This window comes from Melanerpes formicivorus, unplaced genomic scaffold (genome assembly GCF_026170545.1).
Source record: "Melanerpes formicivorus ecotype bairdi unplaced genomic scaffold, bMelFor1.0.p_v2 SCAF_21, whole genome shotgun sequence".
Lineage (NCBI taxonomy): Eukaryota > Metazoa > Chordata > Aves > Piciformes > Picidae > Melanerpes > Melanerpes formicivorus.
In genome coordinates, this window is record NW_027142373.1 from 8,978,386 (window position 1) to 8,999,068 (window position 20,683).

Here is a 20,683-nt window from a genome sequence, read left to right on the forward strand (position 1 = left end):
CAGTGGGTGCAAGTGAACCTCAGAAAGGCATTACTTCCCCCAGCTGCTCCACTTCTATGCACCCTTGCAGTATCATTGGATGCCTGTGGTAGACCCTTGATGGTGCAAGCACCTGAACAGGTGCTCTAGATAATAAAAGCAGTGGACTCTGGGGAGGTTTGCAGAACCCCAAAGCTGACTGATGAAAACTGAGTGAAAACAGGGCTCTGTGCAACAAGTGACACACTTGGGAGATGCCTGCTATGCAGATAGAATGACAGCACAACTGAATCCTTAGCCATTTATTTGTGCCAGCAACAAGGGAGGGTGTAAGGATCCTCTGGGATAATAAGCTATGGAAGGAAAGAGCTGCCTATCCAGATATCACAGCCCACACTCTGGCAGTGCTTCTGGACATGATATGTAATGGGTATGAGTCAAGCTTCAAGGGCTGAAGCCATGGAAGGAGTTAGAGATCTCAGTTGTGTTTCCAGATAACTCGTAGCCTGTGCCTGTCAGAGCTACTACTGATAAGGGCACTCTGCAGAAAGTAATTAAAACTCAAGCCCCTGGTATTTATTTAAAGGGGAAACTCTTGGGACTCAATGAGATTTTGTTGAAATGGACCAGGAAGCTGATTCTCAACATGCTACAGAGAAGCTCAGAGAATTAAATCTAAAAAGGGAGACCAAACAAGTTTCACACTGCCCTCGCACAATCAGTAGTGCTGCAGAAGCTGTTAAGGTCTCTGTTGCAGGCTGAAAACGCAGGATAAGTCAGGCAAAAAAAACCCACCCCTCCTGGTGACATGGGAAAAATTTGTTCCTAGCAAAAAGTGTGGATCTGTGTATGGCAGCTTGGAAAAAACATGCACCATATTTTGGACTGCAGCTCTCTTTTCCCTGAGGTAGCTTTACTGGAAGACAGATAGATCTAAACAGACAGCTTTGCATATTAAGTACATTTTTGCTAGACACTGGTTGTCTGAGAAACTAATTTGTGACAATAGACTATAGTTTAGTAGACATTATCTTAAACAGTTTGCAGTGAAGTGTGGGTTCAGCAATATAACCCTACTGCCTGTTAAGTCTCATCTGGGGGGTGGTGGAAAATTATGCCCAAGTAATAGAGTACTTATTGATGGGGTTTGCAGACTCCAAGCCTGATGTATTGCTGGCTCTTTCAATTATGGAACAGCACCAATGAAGCATGGATTGTTATCTGCTGACATCTTGTAGAGCAGAAAAAATGAAAAGCAGGAATTCCTATGTCAAAGCCACTTGGGACATGGAGAAGTATAAAGAAACAGATGAGGCAAAACACACACACACAAAAATGAGCATGGCTTAGGTCCCAGGAGCTGCCATCACTTCATAGCTTTCCATAGAGCCCCAGCACTGGGAAACAGCCATTTTAAAGAGATGTGGTGTCACATGAAGTTTCCCACAGTCCTGTGGTTTTGTCCCCTCTGGCAGACTCAGGAAGAGTGTTTGATGATGCTGTCGCTGGATCCCAGGTGGGAAGAGGAGAAGTCAGTGGTGCAAAGAGCCAGAACAAGTGACCTCTTGGCTGCTCCCTGACAGTGGTAACGCTTGTGTTAGGTGGGTGAGCATGAAGCCAGGCAAGAGCTCTGCAGACAAGCTCATCGACAAGTGTTACATGAGTGATTGCTTCTCAAGTGCTTCTGCTGCTGAATTTTGTATCAGAAGATGACACTGGAACTCGTGCCTCTAAGGGCTGAGCTCCCTAAACAAGGGGTGGCCATGATGCTTAGGGTATTGCAGCATTGTCTCATTTGGATACAGAAGAAAAGGGAAAAAAATGAGAAGAAGAAAAGAAGAAAAACTTTTAAAGAGCACTATAAGAAATGAGAAGTTGCTGAATTTCCTGGGAAAGGCTCTTTTGAAGGAGAGTGTCCATAGGAAGGTGAAAGATCACATATTCAGCTCGACCTCAGGTGAGGGAATTTTCCCTTTATGCCTGCAGCACCCCAATACTTCATAATTTCATTCTAAATATCATCTCCCAGTAAAAACTCTGGAGTGTCTTGCTAAGTAAGGGCCCAGCCATGGAGCGGTTTAGGTGCATGCTCGTTTTTAAGTGCATGATAATCCTTTTAAACTTATGAGTCCAATCATGCCTCGGGTCTTAGCAAGACTCAGACCCGGAGTGCTTTTCTTTTGAGTCATTCTTGTAGCTTACTGTGCAATTAAAGAAATCTCATGAGACATTGTTTTTAGTAGATACCCAGATAACCTGAGAATTGCTTGAATACAAACTACATAATTACTGTAATTTCAGAAAGTTTCTTTGAAAGAAGCCTCTGGAGTGCAGCTTCCTCTCACCCTTAATAGCAAAACACATCATCCTATTTACATGCACAACTATTCTTGGTACTTGCAAGAAGCTTCCTTTCGCGGCAGGGCTATAGAAAGCAGCTCAACCTCGGTGCCTTCTTGACAAAAGAAACTGCTTTTTCTTGTTAAGACAATGGTCCAAACTACCTTTCCCAGGAGAAAATCATGGCATAATCAACTACAGATGTGGGAAGGGAAAGGCAATGATTCGTCTAAGATGTCAGGAATGGGGTCTCTGGGTTCTGTGACCTACTTTGCCACTGGGTAACTGTTCTTCCATCATTCTGCTGTTTGATCTCAGCTCTCCTCAGCTTATTCATCTGGAAGATTCACTTAATTATATTAGTCAACTTCATGGAGGTGTCTTGAAGCTTAATTAAGGTCTGGAAAGCCCGTCAAGACCTGCTGGCAGAATGCTCTGAAGAAGTGGTTGGTGTAAGATGTGGACGTAAGGAAGGAAAATATATCACAGTGGGTAGAAGAGAATGGAGCTGTCGATTCCCTGTGGCTGTCACAGACTGTATTTGCAGGGTCCTGTCATGAACTCTGGGAAGATCCCAGAGGTGCTGATGAGATGGCAGCATAAACACCCATTTCCCTGTGGTCTGGCATGTAAGTGTGTGTTACCCTAATTCATGTTTCCATATAGCCAAGTTTGAGAGGGGAACACCCACGCCAGCGCTGTGCAGGGAAACACAACAAACACAGCTTCATTTTTACCTGGCTTTTAGCAAAATCAGCTGATGTGTGGAAGTTGGTCCAGGCACCTGTGGCCAGTTGCTGTCATCTCTCGTTTCACCGTCGGGAGGAGTTTCGCCTGACGCACCCCAAGGGGTGAATTGACATTCATCGCTCCTCCAGGGGAAGAAACATATGGAGGCTCCACCGGGACCAGCTCCGTGATCTGAATTGCCAATGAGTGCAGGGCTGAGCCTCAGCTGGGAAAACCTTGCTGCTAACAAGCCTTCATGCTCCCCCAGTTCTCCTTGCAATCTGTCAGCTGCTAAGCATGGCTTCAGCAGCGCTCAAGCCGGTGAGCAACCTACAGCACCGGCTTATTATGGGGAGGTGGTAGCCTATGCATATTTTAGGTTGCAGGCAGTCCCTATTAGGAAGACCTGCTCGGTCTTCCTTATAGCTTGGCAAAATCTGGATGGCCTTAAAAATGAAATATTGAATTGGAAAGTAAAAGTGAGTGCTTTCTGCATAGCTTGGGGGGAAATTCTCCGGTTGTTGAATTTGGGGCAATTAGATACACCGCTCTCTTTTGATGCTCTGACTTTTGTCTGTTTGTTTATGCTTCTTTGGCTGGGAAATGGCCCACCATTGTTTCCTTATAGCTTCCACAGAGCTTGAAATTACTGGCTACGCAGGAGGAAATTAGTTTGTAATTAAAGCCAAGTTAATAACGATCCCCATGGAGCCTACTTGGTCCTAGTGCTTGGAGCGAGGCACTTTGCCTCTCTGGTTGCTGTGAGCATGGTCAGGCACTGCTGCCCAGCTGGTGGGCAGGGGGAGGTTGGAGGGGTGGTGCTCACGCTGAGGTGACAGCTCGGCACACGTGCAGGTAGGACTTAATGTCTTTCAAGCCCTTGTGCCCCACCAATTAGAGATGATGGCATTATATCAAAACAAGATGACAGGTAATGGAGCAGTTTTACAACCCGCAGCCAGCAGATTATTTTGGAGAGGTTCAGAAAAGGCAACCGAGGAAAGAAAGCTTCAGGCTTAAACATGCCATGTGCAAGTCTGTGCCTTTACCAGGGAGATTTTATATTTTAGGGGAAGTTAAAATTGGGAAGTGCTTGGAAACTCATTCACTGAACTGTTGCTGGAGTGGACAGAGCTTGTGTGGTACTGGTCTGCCATCGTGGAAGGACAGTGGGGGGCTGTGGTCCCCACCGTGCAGGGGTTGCATTTGCAATGTATGCCCCCACGTGCCACACATATGTGTGCACCACAGCACTTGGAGGGGCCTAAACAGGGTACACTGTACCCTGCAGCCCTACAGTAGCTTCATCCTTTGTGCCACCAGATCAGGAAGAACTGAGCTGCCTCAGCTGCAGCAGCAGCAGCAGATTAGCTGGCTGCTGGCTTCTGCCTCTGAGATTTTGGGCTCCATAGTTCAGAGTGGAAGATGGTGAGAAGGTGATGCAAGGACGTGATTGTATGAGACTGTATGCTGTCATTGCCTGTGTCAGGAATGAAATTTAAGACTCATCTTCTCCCACAGTGTCCAATCAAACTCTTGGGCTAGCTGACTGCTGTTTGAAGGAATGGAAGTGGGATGGGGTTTGGCTTTGTATAGTTGGAGACACTCTGAATACTTGCTGAAGGAGTCCCTTGGATTTCCAGTGTGACCTGATTGTAGTTTTGAGACTGATTTTGATTTCTCTTTTATACTTAAAAATCTGCATGCTTTCAGTTGTAAAGAATGAAGTCATGAGGGCAACTGGAAGGTTTTCTGAATGTTTTGTCTGAGCAGCTTGTTTCTCAAGGAAACAAGCCCTACACAAGCACATTTCTCGTGCAAGCCTGCCTGTGTCTCTTAAAAGCTTCAAAAAAATCTGTTGGCTGTTTTCTAGGCAACTTTGCAAAGAGGTGGTGGACATCAAATATGTGAATTCCCTGCACAGAGATGACCAGCAAGCTGCCTTCCCTGTGTGCAGATACCATGGGCATGGCTAAAGTAGCTGAGTTTAATGAGGTGGGGGGAGGAAGGGGTGCATGTTTCTGGTCTGAGCTTTCAGCCACAATTTAAAAGAAGTTTAGAATCTCAGCATAAATCCCACTTTCACAAGTGACCTCAGTGTTTGGCCAGAATCACATGGGGCTTGGTTCCAGCTCTGATGTAAGTGTTTAATCTCGTCCTGGAGCTGGTGTATATTAGGCACATGAAGCCGCATTACACTTCTGTGCTTTTGCATATCAGGCCTGAAAGCCAGTGTCTAAGTGGGGTTTAGTTTCCTGAGTGCCTAAGTCACTCTTTGAGAATGGAATGTGGGCTAGATTCAAGTGGGCTTAGAAATCTGAATATAAATTATGATACTGAAAGCTTTCACCCAGTTTCTGCCGTACCCTAAAGGCAACCAGCCCCATAGGTATCTTTTTCTTTTGTCTTAAATCTTTCCAGAGCTGCCTGCCCAGTTGCGCTGAAGGAGTGCATGTTACCAAGAGCAAAGCATGTCCCCACTAGTGCCCTGGATGTATGAATCTCCATAGCAGGTGTGAAGATATTGCCCTGGAGAGCTTTTCATTTCTTACAGAATCATGAAACAGTTGAGGTTGGAAGGGACCTCTGGAGGTCATCTTATCATCTCTGGAGGTCATCTTACCATCTCTGGAGGTCACTGGTCTTGTCATTCTGACCTGGCATAGCTTTGATCTTCATTTAGGGGAAGAAAGAGTTTGCCCAGTCTAGAGCCTGCCGTCAACCTATGGAGATGGGCTTGATCTACTCTAGGGTTGGTTCTTTGCCTGGATGAGCTCTCAGAGTATCAAAAGAGGCACTCAGCTGGGTTGCAAAACAAACCCAGATTGCTCTGGTTGCTCTGTTCTGTGGAAGGCACAAGGCTCTGTCACCATCATCTCTTTAACAGCCTAGTTGCCATACCCAGATGATTGTCTGCCAAAATGGGGAGAAAAGCCAAAAGACACTGAACAGAAATGAAAACCTGGGAAATTCTCCAAACAGTTAAAATAATCTCCCTGGCACACACACACACACAAAAAGGAAAAAAAAAAAGGTGAGACTCCTTTTGAGAGGTGGTGATTATGCTAGATAGGATCCATTTCACCTGACTGGTGAGAGGGGGTCTGGGTCTCAGCAACTGCAGTGAGCACTCAGAAATGGGCACCTCCAGCAGGCAATTGCTCTCATCTTGAGGTGGTTGCCCAAAATAGGTCAGACAACTGACTCCAATTTCTCTCTACTTATGCATTTAGGAGTCTGACTCAAGTACAGACACTTGCCTTGTGGACCTCTGACACCAGGTGAGATGAATCCCTCCTGAAGTGATAACAAATCCCATCCTCTCAAAGGAAGGGAATGACTGGGGATGTCCCAGATCCTACCCTGATGGCATAATGAGCCAGAGTCAACATACCCAACAAAAAGTGAATATTTCCCCAGAGCACATCAGCCTTAGCCCTGACTGCTCAGAGGATTTGGGAACATTTGAAGGGGTGATTAGGATTAATCCATTTACCTGAGTAAGCTACTTTGAGAGCCTTAGCTGTAAAACAATATTAGTTATCAGCATCCTCCTGCACTGATTCGGTGTTCTGTGAGTCCTGAAAAGGGAGATTTTTTTCCCCTCTGAAACAGCCTCTTCACACTTTCCCTGAGTGAAGTATTTTGCTACTCAGATTTGTGATTTAATAATCATAAATAATAGAGCCCTTAGTGCTATATTTTTAAATGACTGAATGGTAAGAATCTACTTTAAGGAATTGTATGAATGCCTATCACTTGTGTGCATATAAATGTATTCAATTAGCACTCAAATCTTGAGTTATCTCCTGATGGAAGGCAAAACCTTTTGAATTCAGTCCCATGCAAGAAATACTGTGTCATTTAACTCAAAAAGGATGCCATGCACTTAACAGATAATGACTGAAGAGGATTTTGCTGTATTGGCTGCTCAGCTGCTTGTGAGGACAAAGAAAATAATTCCCCTTTTAGGATCCTATGGGGTAATGAGGAAACCCTCTCTGAACTGATCTCAAATAACACTGAGTAGGGGAAAGGGAACAGCCTGATAGGCTAAACTGGCTGCGATTTCATTGTCATGGTCTTCCATGTACTTTCCATGTTTTGTCTGTGATGCTAAGCCAGTGGCTAACCTGTCTCTGAACCTGCCACCAGCACACAGAGATTACTCACCCTGGATACTGCACTTCAGCAAATGCAGAATTAGCCCTGGCTAAGTAATCTTGTTAGTGTGATTCAGTGTTAAATGGATCTCGATTAAATGGGCCTTTATATTGTCCCAGCTGGAGATGATAAGCCTCCACAAGGAAATGGCAGGAGACCGAAGGAAATGGCTTTACTTCAGACTGGGAGGTTTAACCCCATAACACACTTTCTGCTCCCCCTCTGCCTTTACTTGTGCTCCTCGCATGGCACCATTTGTTCTTGCTCTTGTTGGCCATGAGGGACAGGGGGGACACAGGGTAAGGACTGGAGCATCTCTCCATGCCACCCGCACTTACCAGGTTGACATCTGGGTGCTGCAGATGCATGTGAAAGAGCAGGATGACTGTGATGAGTGAGGTGGTGATGGTGGTCTACCTCCGTGGTGCTTTTATAAGACTCATTCCTTTGTTAGCGCATTGTTTGCTCCAAACTCTCACTTGGTGCTGGAGTGCCTGAGCATTTAAGGGTCAGTACAACTGGTGTCACCAATAGTTTAGTCACCAGCAGGGAAGAATCTTCAGTCTGATCTTAAAAGAAATAGATTGCTTAAATGTGCCACTGGGACTTCTTGGGAATGGCTTGGGGTTTATCTGTGCGAGATAGAAATCAGCTCGATGCGTTGGGTATCAGAACCTGACACTTCATTTCGCCTCACTATTAGATTTGGCAGTGTGTGCATGGTCTGGGTAAGAGGGAAATGGCATTAAAATCCCCAAGGGAGTTCAAATGTGGAGACAACCATAGGGCAGCGGTGTGACAGGGGTGGAGAGCTGGGAACTCTGCAGTATTAAAGTTTCCTTCTCTCCAGTGCAAGCCAGTTTGGCCCTCCAAGGGGCTCCTGTTTCTCTGGACTGGGCAAGGACTGGACAAGGTGAAAACAGGCAAGATTAGAAAGGAAGGAGGAAAAAAATCAAATAAAGCACCTCATCTATGGCCCCTGCTAGTGGTCATTGTTAGTAAAATTGTTGAGTCCAGTTCTGGGCCCCTCAGTTTAAGTAGGACATTGAGACTCTTGAACGTGTCCAGAGAAGGGCAACGAGGCTGGGGAGAGGTCTCGAGCACAAGCCCTGTGAGGAGAGGATGAGGGGAGGGAGCTGGGATTGTTTAGCCTGGAGAAGAGGAGGCTCAGGGGAGACCTTATTGCCCTCTACAACTACCTGAAGGGAGGTTGTAGCCAGGAGGGGTCTCTTCTCCCAGGCAAGCAGCACCAGAACAAGAGGACACAGTCTCAAACTGCACCAGGGGAAGTTTAGGCTTGAGGTGAGGAGAAAGTTCTTCATAGAGAGAGTTGTTAGCCATTGGAATGTGCTGCCCAGGGAGGTGGTGGAGTCCCCATCGCAGTAGGTGTTCAAGAGGGAATTGGAGGTGGCACTTGGTGCCATGGTTTAGTCATGGGGTCTGTGATGACAGGTTGGACTTGATGATCTTTGAGGTCTCTTCCAACCTTGGTGATTCTGTGATTCTGTAAAAGGCTTCGTAGGACAGATAACAAGGTAGTTATCAAACTGTCTGTCTCACCCCAATCAGCATATGCTCTCCTCCTGTCTTTGCTCTCCTGCTCCATATTAGCTATTAAATTTTCTCTATCCACATCTGATGTGACTTCAGAATGCAGATTATCTCCACAGAGTCACAGACCCTAACGGGACATGTGGAAAATCTCTGCTCTATAGCATGTCAGATGGTCTGATATCTCTTTTCCAGACCTTTGACAGAAATATGGTAAACATGCAATTACTTGGATTTTTCCATGAATTTTGCATCTGAGGTGGATTTACATGCTTGTGATATTTTCCAGTCATGATTCCCGGCCCTGCAAAAGCAGCCGGTTTGAGAATGGCTGCAGACGGGCAAGAAATGATATAATCTAGTAGAGATTTCTTTCATTATCCCCCTAATCAAGGCTTCCATCAGTCTCCTTTGATGCACTGCTGGGGAAAAAAAAGAGATCTTCAAGTAAACTGATGCTGGAGATAATTAATTAACTTGCCATCCTCCTGCCTTACAGATAGAGACAGGATGAGAAAGAAGAAGTGTCCTTAGCAATTACTGATCTGCAGTTTTCCATCCTAGTGCTGACAGCATGTAGGACATGGAGTGGAAAAGCATTTTACCAAACTTCAGGCTTTGACCATCACTTCCTTCACTTGAGAATATTTCCTCCTGCTTGTATTTCTCATGCTGTTGGGTAACACTCTTGATGGTGAAAAATGGATTTAATACTTGAACAGTTATAGCTGTATGTAGTCTAGCCCGGTAATATTATCTTCTTTATGCTTCCCTTACAGCAAATACCCTCACCTCTGCTGTCCTCAGATTATTGTACATGAAATCCACCTTTATTAGGACAGAATAGAAAACTGAGAGTAAGAACTAGGTCAGGGCAGTAATATTGATGATGCAAGTTGCTACAGGCATCCTCCTGATTTTTCCTGGCTGCTTGGCATTAGGAGTGGGGAAAGATTTCTGTTCTGGGAACCCAGCTTTTTCATGTGAGCTTCTCTCTGTGCAGTTTTCAGCCCTCTGAAGACATAGCTTTTCTTTCCCTGATGTTTTAAAGGATAGGATTTAAATTTCTCTGTCATCTCAGACCAATCTAGGGTAGCAGTTGGTAAACTGCAATCCAGTTTACCAACCTCAGACAAGTGTCCTTTTTGCTTAGCATTTCCTGTGTTTTCAGCTCTCTGAGTCCTTGAAATAACATTTCTAATTCTAAGCTAGTCTAACTCTCCTTAAATTTCCCATCTTTGGTGCTGCTTGAGTGGCTAGACAGGAGTGAGCTTGCCTGAGTGGGCAGACTGACAGAGCTTTAAACACAGTGCTGCTCAACACCGCTCAGAGCTGGTCTAAAACACCATCAGCTAAACACTGACAACAGCCTCTTTCCTAAGGGAATTTCCTCACAAATGTCAGGCATGGTAAAGCAGAAGGGAAAAGTATAGAATAAAGGCAAGACTGAAGTCAGAAAGTTTTCTGTCAGACCCAGGGATTTTGCTCATTGTTGGTAGCCAGCAGGGTGTTCGTGCAGGGTGCTTTGATGCAGAACAGCTTTGGCTTGGTTCAAGTTTGGTCACCAGAGGCTTGTGTGCAAATCGACTAATGCTTGTAGGAGTTACTAAAGACTGAAGAAGCTATAAATAGAATCACAGAATTGTTTTGGTTGAAAAAAAACCTCTTAGATCATCAAATTAACGGAGCACTGCCAGGTCACCACTAAACCATGTCTCTCAGCACCATATCTACACCACTACCCTGACTAGACTATTCCAGGGCTTGACAACCCTTTCAGGGGAGACATATTTCTTAATGTCCAAACTAAACTTCCCCTGGTGCAGCTTGAGGCCATTGTCCTATCAGTTGTTACTGAGGAGAAGAGACTGTCCCCCACCTGGTTCCAACCTTCTTTCAGGGATTTGTGAGGAGGTCTGCTCTGAGCTTCATTTTCTCCAGACTAAACAACCCTGCTAACTGCAGCTGCTCCCCACCAGCCTTGTTCTCCAGACCTATCACCAGCTTTGTTGCCCTTCTCTCGACACACACCAGCACCTCAGTGTCATGGGGGGGTTCTGGGTTACTCTTTCAGAACAATCTCAGTAGCTGTTTATGGTCAGCAGGAGCAGAGTCAGCTTTCAGTAGCAGAAGTTTCTGGTGGTTTGTTCACTGTAAGTTCCTCTTCCACAGCACACTGTGTATCAGCTCTCATCTCCTATTTACCTCCCTTCTGCTGCTGGGTTTGGAGATGGGGACTAAAGGGGGCAGATGCTTTTGGGTAAAAATGGTCACCTTTAGAATATGAGCAAACTTCTTCCTTCTTGACTGTCTTCCTGGGAAAATAGGGAATGTTTTCCTGTTCAGGGCATCTGCTTGCAACCTTGAACAGTTTGAAATTACCAGTTGCACAAGGAACTCTCTTGCAAACTATAAATCCTCCTCTTGGCCTGTAAGTAGTGGAAAGCTCCTGATGAATGTCCTTTCTCACACACTTCTGGTACACAGAACTCTTAAAAAAAATAAATAAATCTGCTAATTAATTTTAAGCCTCTTTGTGGCAAAGCCTAAGAACAGGATTTACCTAGAGACCAGGGGGTCCATCTGGTGCAAGGAGCTCGCTCCCATGCCAAAGTATTTGTTTCATGGAGGGGTTTAGGCCTAGCTATTTCCCACTGGCATCACTGTCAGTTGTACTAACCACTGGCACATTCTCAATATCTTGAAGGGGTGGTGAAAAAGCTGCTGGTTCACCCCTGGAAACATTCAGAGTCAGGTTGTTTGGGGTTCTGAGCAACCTGATCCAGGTAAAGATGTCCCTGCTGACTGCAGGGGGGTTGGACTAGGTGACTTACAAAGGTCTCTCCTAAGACAAAACATTCTATGAGTCTGTGAGTTCCTTCCCAGAAGCCAGAGTGGCTTTTCCTGGGCAGTTCCTGCATGTGGGACATGTGCACCATGGCTTCTTAGGCTGCGCCAGGGGAAGTTCAGGCTGGAGGTCAGGAGGAAGTTTTACACGGAGAGAGTGATTGCCCATTGGAATGGGCTGCCTGGGGAGGTGGTGGAGTCGCCGTCACTGGAGGTGTTCAGGAGGAGACTTGACAGGGTGCTTGGTTACATGGGTTAGTTGATTGGGTGGTGTTGGGTGATAGGTTGGACGTGATGATCTTGAAGGTCTCTTCCAACCTGGTTTATTCTATTCTATTCTTCCCACAGGATCACTCCCAAGGAATGGGATCAAATCTCAGTGGTAGTTTTAGGTTTCCAAGTGGGGCAAATAAAGCACAGGGTGAACCCAGTGAAGCTTTTGCAAGTTCTATTGTCCAGGTTCCCTAGAAACTGCTTGAAACAAAGACAGTTTATCACCACAAGCTCTACCAAGTCTGCAGTTCACACATGTTCACTACAAGTCTGTAGCTGAGAGGACACACAACCAAGCTCCCAGTGTCTCTGCCCTTCCCCAGCCAAACCAGGTGTGGCCAGGAAGCACAGAAGCTTGATAAGGAAACCCATGGGTTTTGTACCCTCCTCTATGGGTTATGGAACCTCCTAGCAATAGGGAAGATGGATGTAGGTCACTCTGCTCCTAAAGCAAAGACACTTTTCAAACTGAAGGAAATGCAGCCAAGCAAAACATCACCTATAAACATGTAAGGCAGTGCACACATGTGCTTTATGTCAAAGATACTCTGTGTCTTTCATCCTCTTGATCACCCTTCCTCACTCAGCTTCTAAATCTGATACATATCTCTTTGTTGGTTTTGAGGAGCACATTGTATCCATGTTAATGAAAAATTGCTTGAATTCCCCAGAAGACTTGTATTGATTTGGGGTTAGAGAGAGGCAGGGAAATCAGCAGTACCATCAAGGAGAACTGCTCATTTTAACTTAATCTGTTCTGTCCTAATTAGCAGCACACTTGCTCGTGGAGAGAGAAGGGTTTGATGAATGGAAAAATGAAATGAAATGGGTGGAGAGAATTATGCAAGTTTTTAAGTGTGTATCACATGCAATGGAGAGTAATGAAAGTAAACATGAAGTGCATCTTTCCTCCCCATGTAGAAGCATCTCATCTTTTCTAACCAAACTGCTGTTTGACCAGCATTTGTTCTTTGTTTTTGTTTTCTCTCTTTCAGCAGAGGATAAGCAATCAGATAAGCCCCTACCAGAAGACAGCCTGGGAAGGACTCAAGTCCAGGTAGGGAATTTTGTTTTGGACAATATCTGTAAGAAATATTTGCTTGTGTGTCTGATGATGAGCTGTGCCATCATGTGGGACCTGACCAGGAGTTGGTCACTGCTCAGCAAAAACCAAGCTCAAAGCAGATCCCTCAGCCTCCCCCAGCACTGGCATGAGGGCTTATGCATGGGGCTAGCTGAGGGCTAGCAGAGCAGCTGGTGAACACATATCTAAGTGACCACCTGTGACAATACCCACTTGGCATATGAGGTGATGGTGGTGTGAGACCAGGGCAGTGTGTGACCTCCAGTGCTGGCCATGAGATTGACAGGAGAGAGTCAGAGATATAGAGAGATTTGAAGTGAGATACTGAGATTTTCTTGCCTTGCCCCACTTGCATGTTTTTGATGAACCTACCAGGCAGGGAAACATTCTCCACCCCAAAATGTGTGTGTATAAAAAAAATAATGTAGCTGTGACTGATGTAGTCTGCTCTGCTTTTGTGTGGTCACCTTGAAGGATTAGGCTTGAACGCTTGGATTAAGAGAAATTGGAAGTTGTGCCATGTGTCCTTCGAATGCTTGTTTCAAAAGTTCTGTGGTCTTGGTGTGGATTTCTTGTGAAGCTGATGTGGAATCATTTTCATTCCATGCCCAAAACAGTCTGCAGAATCATTGAAATTGTTGAATTTTAGCACCCATTCAAATTTTTAACTAACCATGCTAGCTTCTGTTTGAATTTTAAATTCCTCTCCTGGTTAGTGGTCAAGCCTCACTTTGCCTCAGAGCTCAGCCCTGTGAGACACAGCTTGTGGCTGATTGCAGAAAAGGGCTTGGACTGAAATCTTGCTTTTAATTAGGACAGGTTAAGGCTGTGTGGTCTGTGCAGCTGCTCATGGCTTGACCATGATGTGATGGCAAGTGAGCACCACACCAAATAGTGCTGAGTGGTGAGAAAAGGGGCTGGTGGCTCTGCTGGCAAACTCTACCCATGTGAACTATGGGCAACTGTCAGGAAAAGCTATGGTTACTCACAGTGGGCATGGAAACGGGCTAAAAAGACAAGAATCATTGGTTGCCTGGACTTCAGAGCTGGTTAATATTTCACTGTCTATGCTTTTCTTTCTGAAGCAAAGTTATGAGAGCACAAATCAGTTGTATCCTGGGCTTGCTTAATGCAGATGCGAACTTGCTCTACCTTATATTCCAGGTCATCCAGAAATGATGTAAACCTGCTTTGGGCAATGCTGAGCTAATCAGCTGGTTAAGAGAGTATTTTAGCTTCAGCTAGGTGCCAGGTATCATGTCCTTGCTTCTTCAGGATGTCAGGAACACAAGCATGTCTGCCTTTAATGTCCTGTGCCGGCAGTCCTGGGGTGATGGTTGGGGGGGTTGGTGGCACTGCAGAGTGAACAAAGCTGCAGGGTCTATCTTGGGGAGTGCAGCTGGAGAGCAACAACTCTCCCCTTCCTCTCAGCATCATGAGCTGTGCTCCTTTGGGATCTGAATCAGAAATCTTGCTGTGCTGGATTGCTCTGCTGGATTTTTAATGTTCATGCATTACTGATGACACAATCCTGTGTTTCATTAGCTGGAGGCTTGCTCAGTGAGGTGCCAACAGCATGTGCTGAGGTTGTGCTCTTGTCAGCGAGATGTGCCTACAGGTGTCAGTCCCTGGCTGAAGAGCAGACCAGTTTCTGTTGTTTGCAATGGGTGCAGCTGGAGTCACTTGATAGAGCTGATAGGAAATGCAGGTTCCTTCTCCTTGATGTAACTCCATGAGCTTTGTGCTTCTGGGAATCCCGTGGATTACCTGAGCTGATAGTGGGGCTGCCAGAGCTGGAGCACTGCAGACCTTTCTGAAGGGCTGGGTGGCACAAGGGCCACTTGCACAGACCATGTCATTTTAGGGCATGTTTTAGAACATGCATTGGGGTACTGTTATTGGGCAGACTTCAGCAACCGGTCATCTGAGGGCAGCCGTCTGCAGGGATGGCCAGATTGCTTTGGCTGTCTTTAAAGGGTTTATCCCAAGAGGCAGCTGTCCCATTTGAAATCCAGCCAGCAGCCAGGTAGGATCCCATATTCCCCTGACAGACCCAGGCACTCACCAGCCGTGACCTGCATCCTGCTGAGAGGTATGCATCAGCCATCCGAGACGTGTTGTGTGCTGGTGCTCAGCTCTGCTCAGCGTCCTCCACCTCTGCCTCATCCAGGCAGGAGCCGAGAGTAGGGTGTGAATCTCCAAATTTCCTTCTAAGAGGGCAGGGCTGAAATCTCAAGAGCTCTTCCTCCTGAAACAGATTAGAATATGCTGAACTATGGAGACTTGTCTTAATTAATGCTTTAAATAAGGTTACAGCTAGAGCTGGAGAAATAATCAATAGTGAATCATCTACTCAGCAAATTCAGCTCTTTTCTCTGGGTGAGTTATCTGTAAACAGCTTGCAGTTTTCTCCCTTCATTCATTATTTAGAATTATTTCCCAAATAATTCCTTCAAATTGCTTTTGGTCTGCAGCTTGTTTGCAAGGAACATGTTGAGAGCATCTGATACTCGCTAGTCAAGCTGTGATCATTAGTTTTCGGAGGGACGAGCAGGTTATGTGGCCTCGTGCTGGGGCTCTGAGTGGAGCAGCCCAGCTCTTCCCATCCTCTTTAATGAATTCAGAATAGCTTTGGGCAAATATTCCCCACTCCTCATGCAGCATTCCCACTCGCTGCCAACAGCCTCGTTAGCTGAGTCTTTTACCAGGAGACTCATCAGGGTGTAAGAGCTGCAGCATGAATTCAGATTCCATCTCTTTGGGGGGTTTTCTGAACTGATCCCCACACACCCTGTTGGATTTACCAGTAGCAAGAGCTTCAAAATAAGCAAGTCCTAATGGCCACCTGTGTTATTACAGTAATGAGCCTGCCTGGGACAGCACTGAAGATGCCAGAGGCTGGCTGACACCCCATTCAGCCCAGGCTTGCCCTTACAACTCCAGTTAAACCTTGCCAGTGCCCGAGTCTGCGGCAGACTGCTCTCCACAACTGAAAACCAACTCTCATTTGCACGTGTTGCTATGTTCAAAGTGGCTGCAACCCTGGAATAAAGCCACCAGCAGCTCCAGGGCTCTTGCCGTGTCCCCGGCTTGCAATATGCCTTCCTCTGTTATAATCACCACGCCATCACAGCTCCAAGAAGGCTGTGGCAGTTTTGATGATTAAAAGGATTTCTGGTTGATAAGAACTGGAGTGAAACTCATTTCAGGTAGCAGCCAAACAGCTGCTGGATGGTACACAGTTTCATTTACTGCTGACACGAACTGGATTGTTTTAAGCAGAGGACGTAAATAGGTTCTGACATAAATCAAAGAAAACACCAGCTGCGGGTCAGCCACACTCTGGGGATTCACTTCTGTGTATCTGCTAAGAAACCAGACAGAAGGAACCTGCTGCTTTCCCAGATCACCCAGGCAGGGTTTCTCTGGGCTGCAGCAGGAAGGATTGCCCCATGCTGGGGGATTCTGACAGGTTCCTTCCTTCCCCTTCCAGCACAGTTATAGTCTCTCCTAAGGCACATCTTAGAGTGCAGCTGCAAGAGACAAGGACTGACAACTGGACTGAGGTGTCTCCTGGCAGCATTGTGCCAGGGAGCAGCCAGTGTTGGCACAGCAGCCTATCCCTCTTCTAGGAGTGAGCAGGAGACTTGATCACCTGATAACTGGGTTGAGAGAAAATTGTCATCTATTGTCCCGTGGGACATATCTGTCACTGTCCCCAGGGTGGCTGCTAGAAAGGGTCCTTTACCTCTCTATAGTGAAACCATCACTTGCCAGGACCCACAGCTTGTCGGTGATGGGCATCACCTCAGCTGCAGACAGGAGGCAACAGAAGGGTTTTCAGTGTAGAGAGTTCAAAGGTGGAGAGAGATCACTCCAGCTGCCTTTTCTGTGCAAGAACGGCAAAAGGAGGGGAAAGGAGTGATGCTGAAGAAATCCAGCCCTCAGTGGGAAGATGAGCTCAGAGCAAAAATCCCCTATGGTGCTGCCTGCAATCTGGGAAGCATCCCCACAGCCAGCAGCACTGTAAACCTAGTCTGCTGAGTGCAGTAAACACTTCTAACTTGCTGCCCCAATCTCTCCACCATGGAGACTCTGGCAACATAGAAGCAGCCCCCTTGGTCTGCCTCTTCCCAAGTCCCCACAGCATCTGTTCTTCACCACCCTGGTGTTGCGTGAGAAGGGGGAGAGCGTTGGTTTGTGTGGGTTTTTTTTTCTTTCTCTCCTTAAGTCAAAATCAATGATGATGACAGAGTTATAAGGTGAGCGATGGGAAAGGAGAAGAAAGCACCCGGTGTCAAATTTGATGCAGGAGGCAGTTAGAGGAACCTATTACTAGTTCTGTTGCCTTAGGGTATGTTGGTGGGTACATAGGAGAGTGTAATGTCAGCGAAATGGGAGAGCAGCCTCTTTCCCCTTGAACCCTTATCATTAATGTGGAAGGCATACATTGTCAGCTATTAGTCTGGAGGGGAGGGAGAATAGCAGGAGAGATGTCTTAGTTTGGAAATGGAGTCTGACTCATCGTCGTCTGGTGTGTGAAGGATGGAGGGATATTGGAACTGTTGTTGTTGTTGTCTATGATTATTGTGAGTATTATAGCATTTGGGAGAAGATGGGGCTCTGAGGGCTCTGCTGCCTGTCGCTGCAGCTTTTGATGAGTCAAGACTGAAAAGCACGACGTGGGGAATTCTCTGGGCGATCTGAGCCTGATTTCAAAGTGTGGTGATGGAGTCAATGACAGGGATGCTCTGTGTGAGCAGGGAGGCAGCAGGTCCATGTCCTCACCCAACAGCCACACTGGCTGCTGCTGAGCAGACATGGGTTGTTGTGGGAGAGACTTTGGACAAGAGAAATTAAATTAAAAGGTAAGAAAGTGGTCTTAATTATCCCTGCTGCTGTAAGCATTGGTGGAGGAGGAGGAGTTGCACCCTGTGGCTCGGGGAAGATCTGCAGGAATGGACTTGGGGTCTGAAGTCTGCACAAGAATGGTGTCAGTCCATCTGCTTTGCACCTCAGCAGCAGTTCTTGCCCAAAGACACCAAATATTTTGTGCAGGCTCAGATGAACCCATTGTCAAGAAGGCCAGGGATAGTTGTTCCAGCAGATACAGGTCATGAGTCACCCTCCCACACCTCGGCTCCCTGTCTCTGCCTTCCCCACTTGATACAGTTTCCCTCATTTAGGAAATGTAAATAATTCCTTGGGCTCGGTTAATCCCCAGATTACACGGGTAATTCCTGCTTGCATTAATGGCAGGATCGCTCACAAGTTCTCTGCATGTGAATGAGCATCACAGGGGTTCACACACCCAGCTCAAGCGAGTGGCTGGTGCAGGCACCTCCCCTCCTCCAGCTCTGGCTGCGTTCAGTGGAGGATCTGAAAGGAAACACAGAATTAGATCTTTTGCCTCAGGACGTTCGTTTTTTCCGAGGCACATTGCAAATGATGTCTATTATTAACTCTGGCTGTTAGTCCCTTCCTTCTCTATCTGGCTTTGTCACTCTGGCTCTGAGAGTCATCTCACGGGTGCTGCTGCAGCATTGTGGGGAGATGGGAGGACATGATCCTGCTCCGTGAGGTGAGAAAAATGGGTTATGAGCGAGTAAAGCAAATCCATCCTCCTGATGGCATGAGGCACATGCTGGTTCCGGGGATGCTGCAACACCCCAAGCCTGTCTGGATGGGAAAAGACAAAAGACATCTTCTTCAGGAACAGATTCCAAAGCCAGGGGAGATGCCAAAAGCTCTCCACAATGTCAGAGCTGCCCAGTAGTGATGAGGGCAGAGAGAAGGACTTGGCTGGCTGCTATTCATGACCAAACCTCCTGCTGCTGCTCACAGGAGAAAATAATTAATTAAACCAATTAATGAAGATAAATGGGAGTAGCAGCTTTGGAAAAAATACCATTGGTCCACAGTGAACTGTTCCCTGGGGCAGGCTGCAGAGGCAGCAGTCTGAGTCTCCTGGTGGGATTGTGGCAGGACTGAGCCAGTGGTGGCTGTTGCACCGCTCATCTTCCCTTCCTGTGGCATCACCCAAGATGTCATGAGCTGGGAGAGTCACTCTAGCGGTGACAACCTGAAGTCGTGGCCAGGAGCCCTCCAGGAGTCCTAGGTGGGGATGCTGTGGCATTAGGAGCTGGGTGTGTTCAACGTAACAACAAAAGGGGGAGGGAGGGGAAAGGAAAGGGGAAAAAGGAGGGGAAGAAATAAAAAAAGCCCCTAAAATACCCCAAAAGCCTGTCACCCATCACTCAGTGCTCCCAGTACAGTCCCTTTAGCTTGGCACTGAGTCAGGCCCACACACGTGAGCTTGGTGGGATGCTTCTGAGGCAAGTCAGCCCTCCAGCCTCGGGGGCTGTCACTCAGCTCCTTCATTAAGAGGGAAAAAAGTGCTCAACAGCCTTCGCTTCCCACAGTGATTTTATTTCAAAGCTCTTGCAAATCAGGGTAAAGAGGGTACGAGGTTCATTTTGTGCATGAATGGAAAGAAAAATATAAGATAAAATTGTTCTTAATTTGGGGAGTGATGTGGTAATTGTACAGAGCTGAGAATCCAGTTGGGCTCGGGGGTTTGGGGGGGATGTATTTGGGGGTGGGGGGTGAGAGGAAGGCAGGAGAGCCAGGGAAGCCTTTATGCTGCTGCGAAATCTGTGTGCTGTCAGTGTCTGCTGCAAAGAAAAAAGCGAGGAAGAAAAACAAGCAGTTAGCTGAGCAGCGAGATTGGTTTCCTTGCATTATTCCAGAACCATAGGGCTGATATTTATTTCATTAGAGTAAACCTTTCTGTAGCTGGCAAATGAATTCTAAGAAGTGAGAGGAACCCCAGGATCAGCGACTTTACTTCATTTGGGATTGTGTGCAGCTAATATTCTGGTTAAATAAATACATTTTGCTAATTGGATTACTCAGACAGTGTAATATACTGCTGGATTTCCAACACGATGCTAATAAATTTGTGTGAAGAACTTAATCATGTTAGCTCCCAAAAAGCTTGTAAGAGATGAAATTAAAAAATAAGTAGAAGTTGACATCTATTGCATTTCACAGTGTCTTCATTTCCCTCATCCTTCTTAGAGTTCTCCTTACCGTAGCCTGGCTGATGTGGAGGTTTTTTTTTTCCTCTTAATCTGCCTGTGATTAGGGAGGACACAGCATTAGAACAGAGAATCACCAAGGTTGGGAGAGACCTCAAAGATTATCAAGTCCAACCTGCCACCCAACACCTCATGACTAAATCATGGCACCAAGTGCCACATCCAATCCCCTCTTGAACACCTCCAGGGATGGGGACTCCACCACCTCCCTGGGCAGCACATTCCAATGGCTAACAACTCTCTCGGTGAAGAACTTTCTCCTCACCTCCAGCCTAAACTTCCCCTGGCACAGCTTGAGACTGTGTCCTCTTGTTCTGGTGCTGGTTGCCTGGGAGAAGAGACCAACCCCCTCCTGGCTACAACCTCCCTTCAGGTAGTTGTAGACAGCAATAAGGTCTCCCCTGAGCCTCCTCTTCTCCAGGCTAAACAACCCCAGCTCCCTCAGCCTCTCCTCACAGGGCTGTGCTCCAAACCCCTCCCCAGCCTCGTTGCCCTTCTCTGGACACATTCAAGAGTCTCAATGTCCTTCTTAAACTGAGGGGCCCAGAACTGGACACAGGACTCAAGGTATGACCTAACCAGTGCTGAGTATAGGGGCACAATGACTTCCCTGCTC

General features: G+C 46.6%; 1 protein-coding gene across 4 annotated transcripts in view; it reads left to right on the forward strand.

Annotated features, from left to right (window-relative positions):
• TNRC6C (trinucleotide repeat containing adaptor 6C) overlaps positions 1–20,683 on the forward strand; it is a 339,338-nt gene that overhangs the window by 106,463 nt on the left and 212,192 nt on the right. For all 4 annotated transcript variants that reach the window (XM_068151425.1, XM_068151424.1, XM_068151426.1 and 1 more), the window contains exon 2: positions 12,879–12,940. Coding sequence is in view for 3 of the 4 variants with exons in the window: in XM_068151424.1 (XP_068007525.1) it covers positions 12,879–12,940 (62 nt within the window). In the remaining variant the exon portion in view is untranslated. The remainder of the gene's footprint in view (positions 1–12,878; positions 12,941–20,683) is intronic.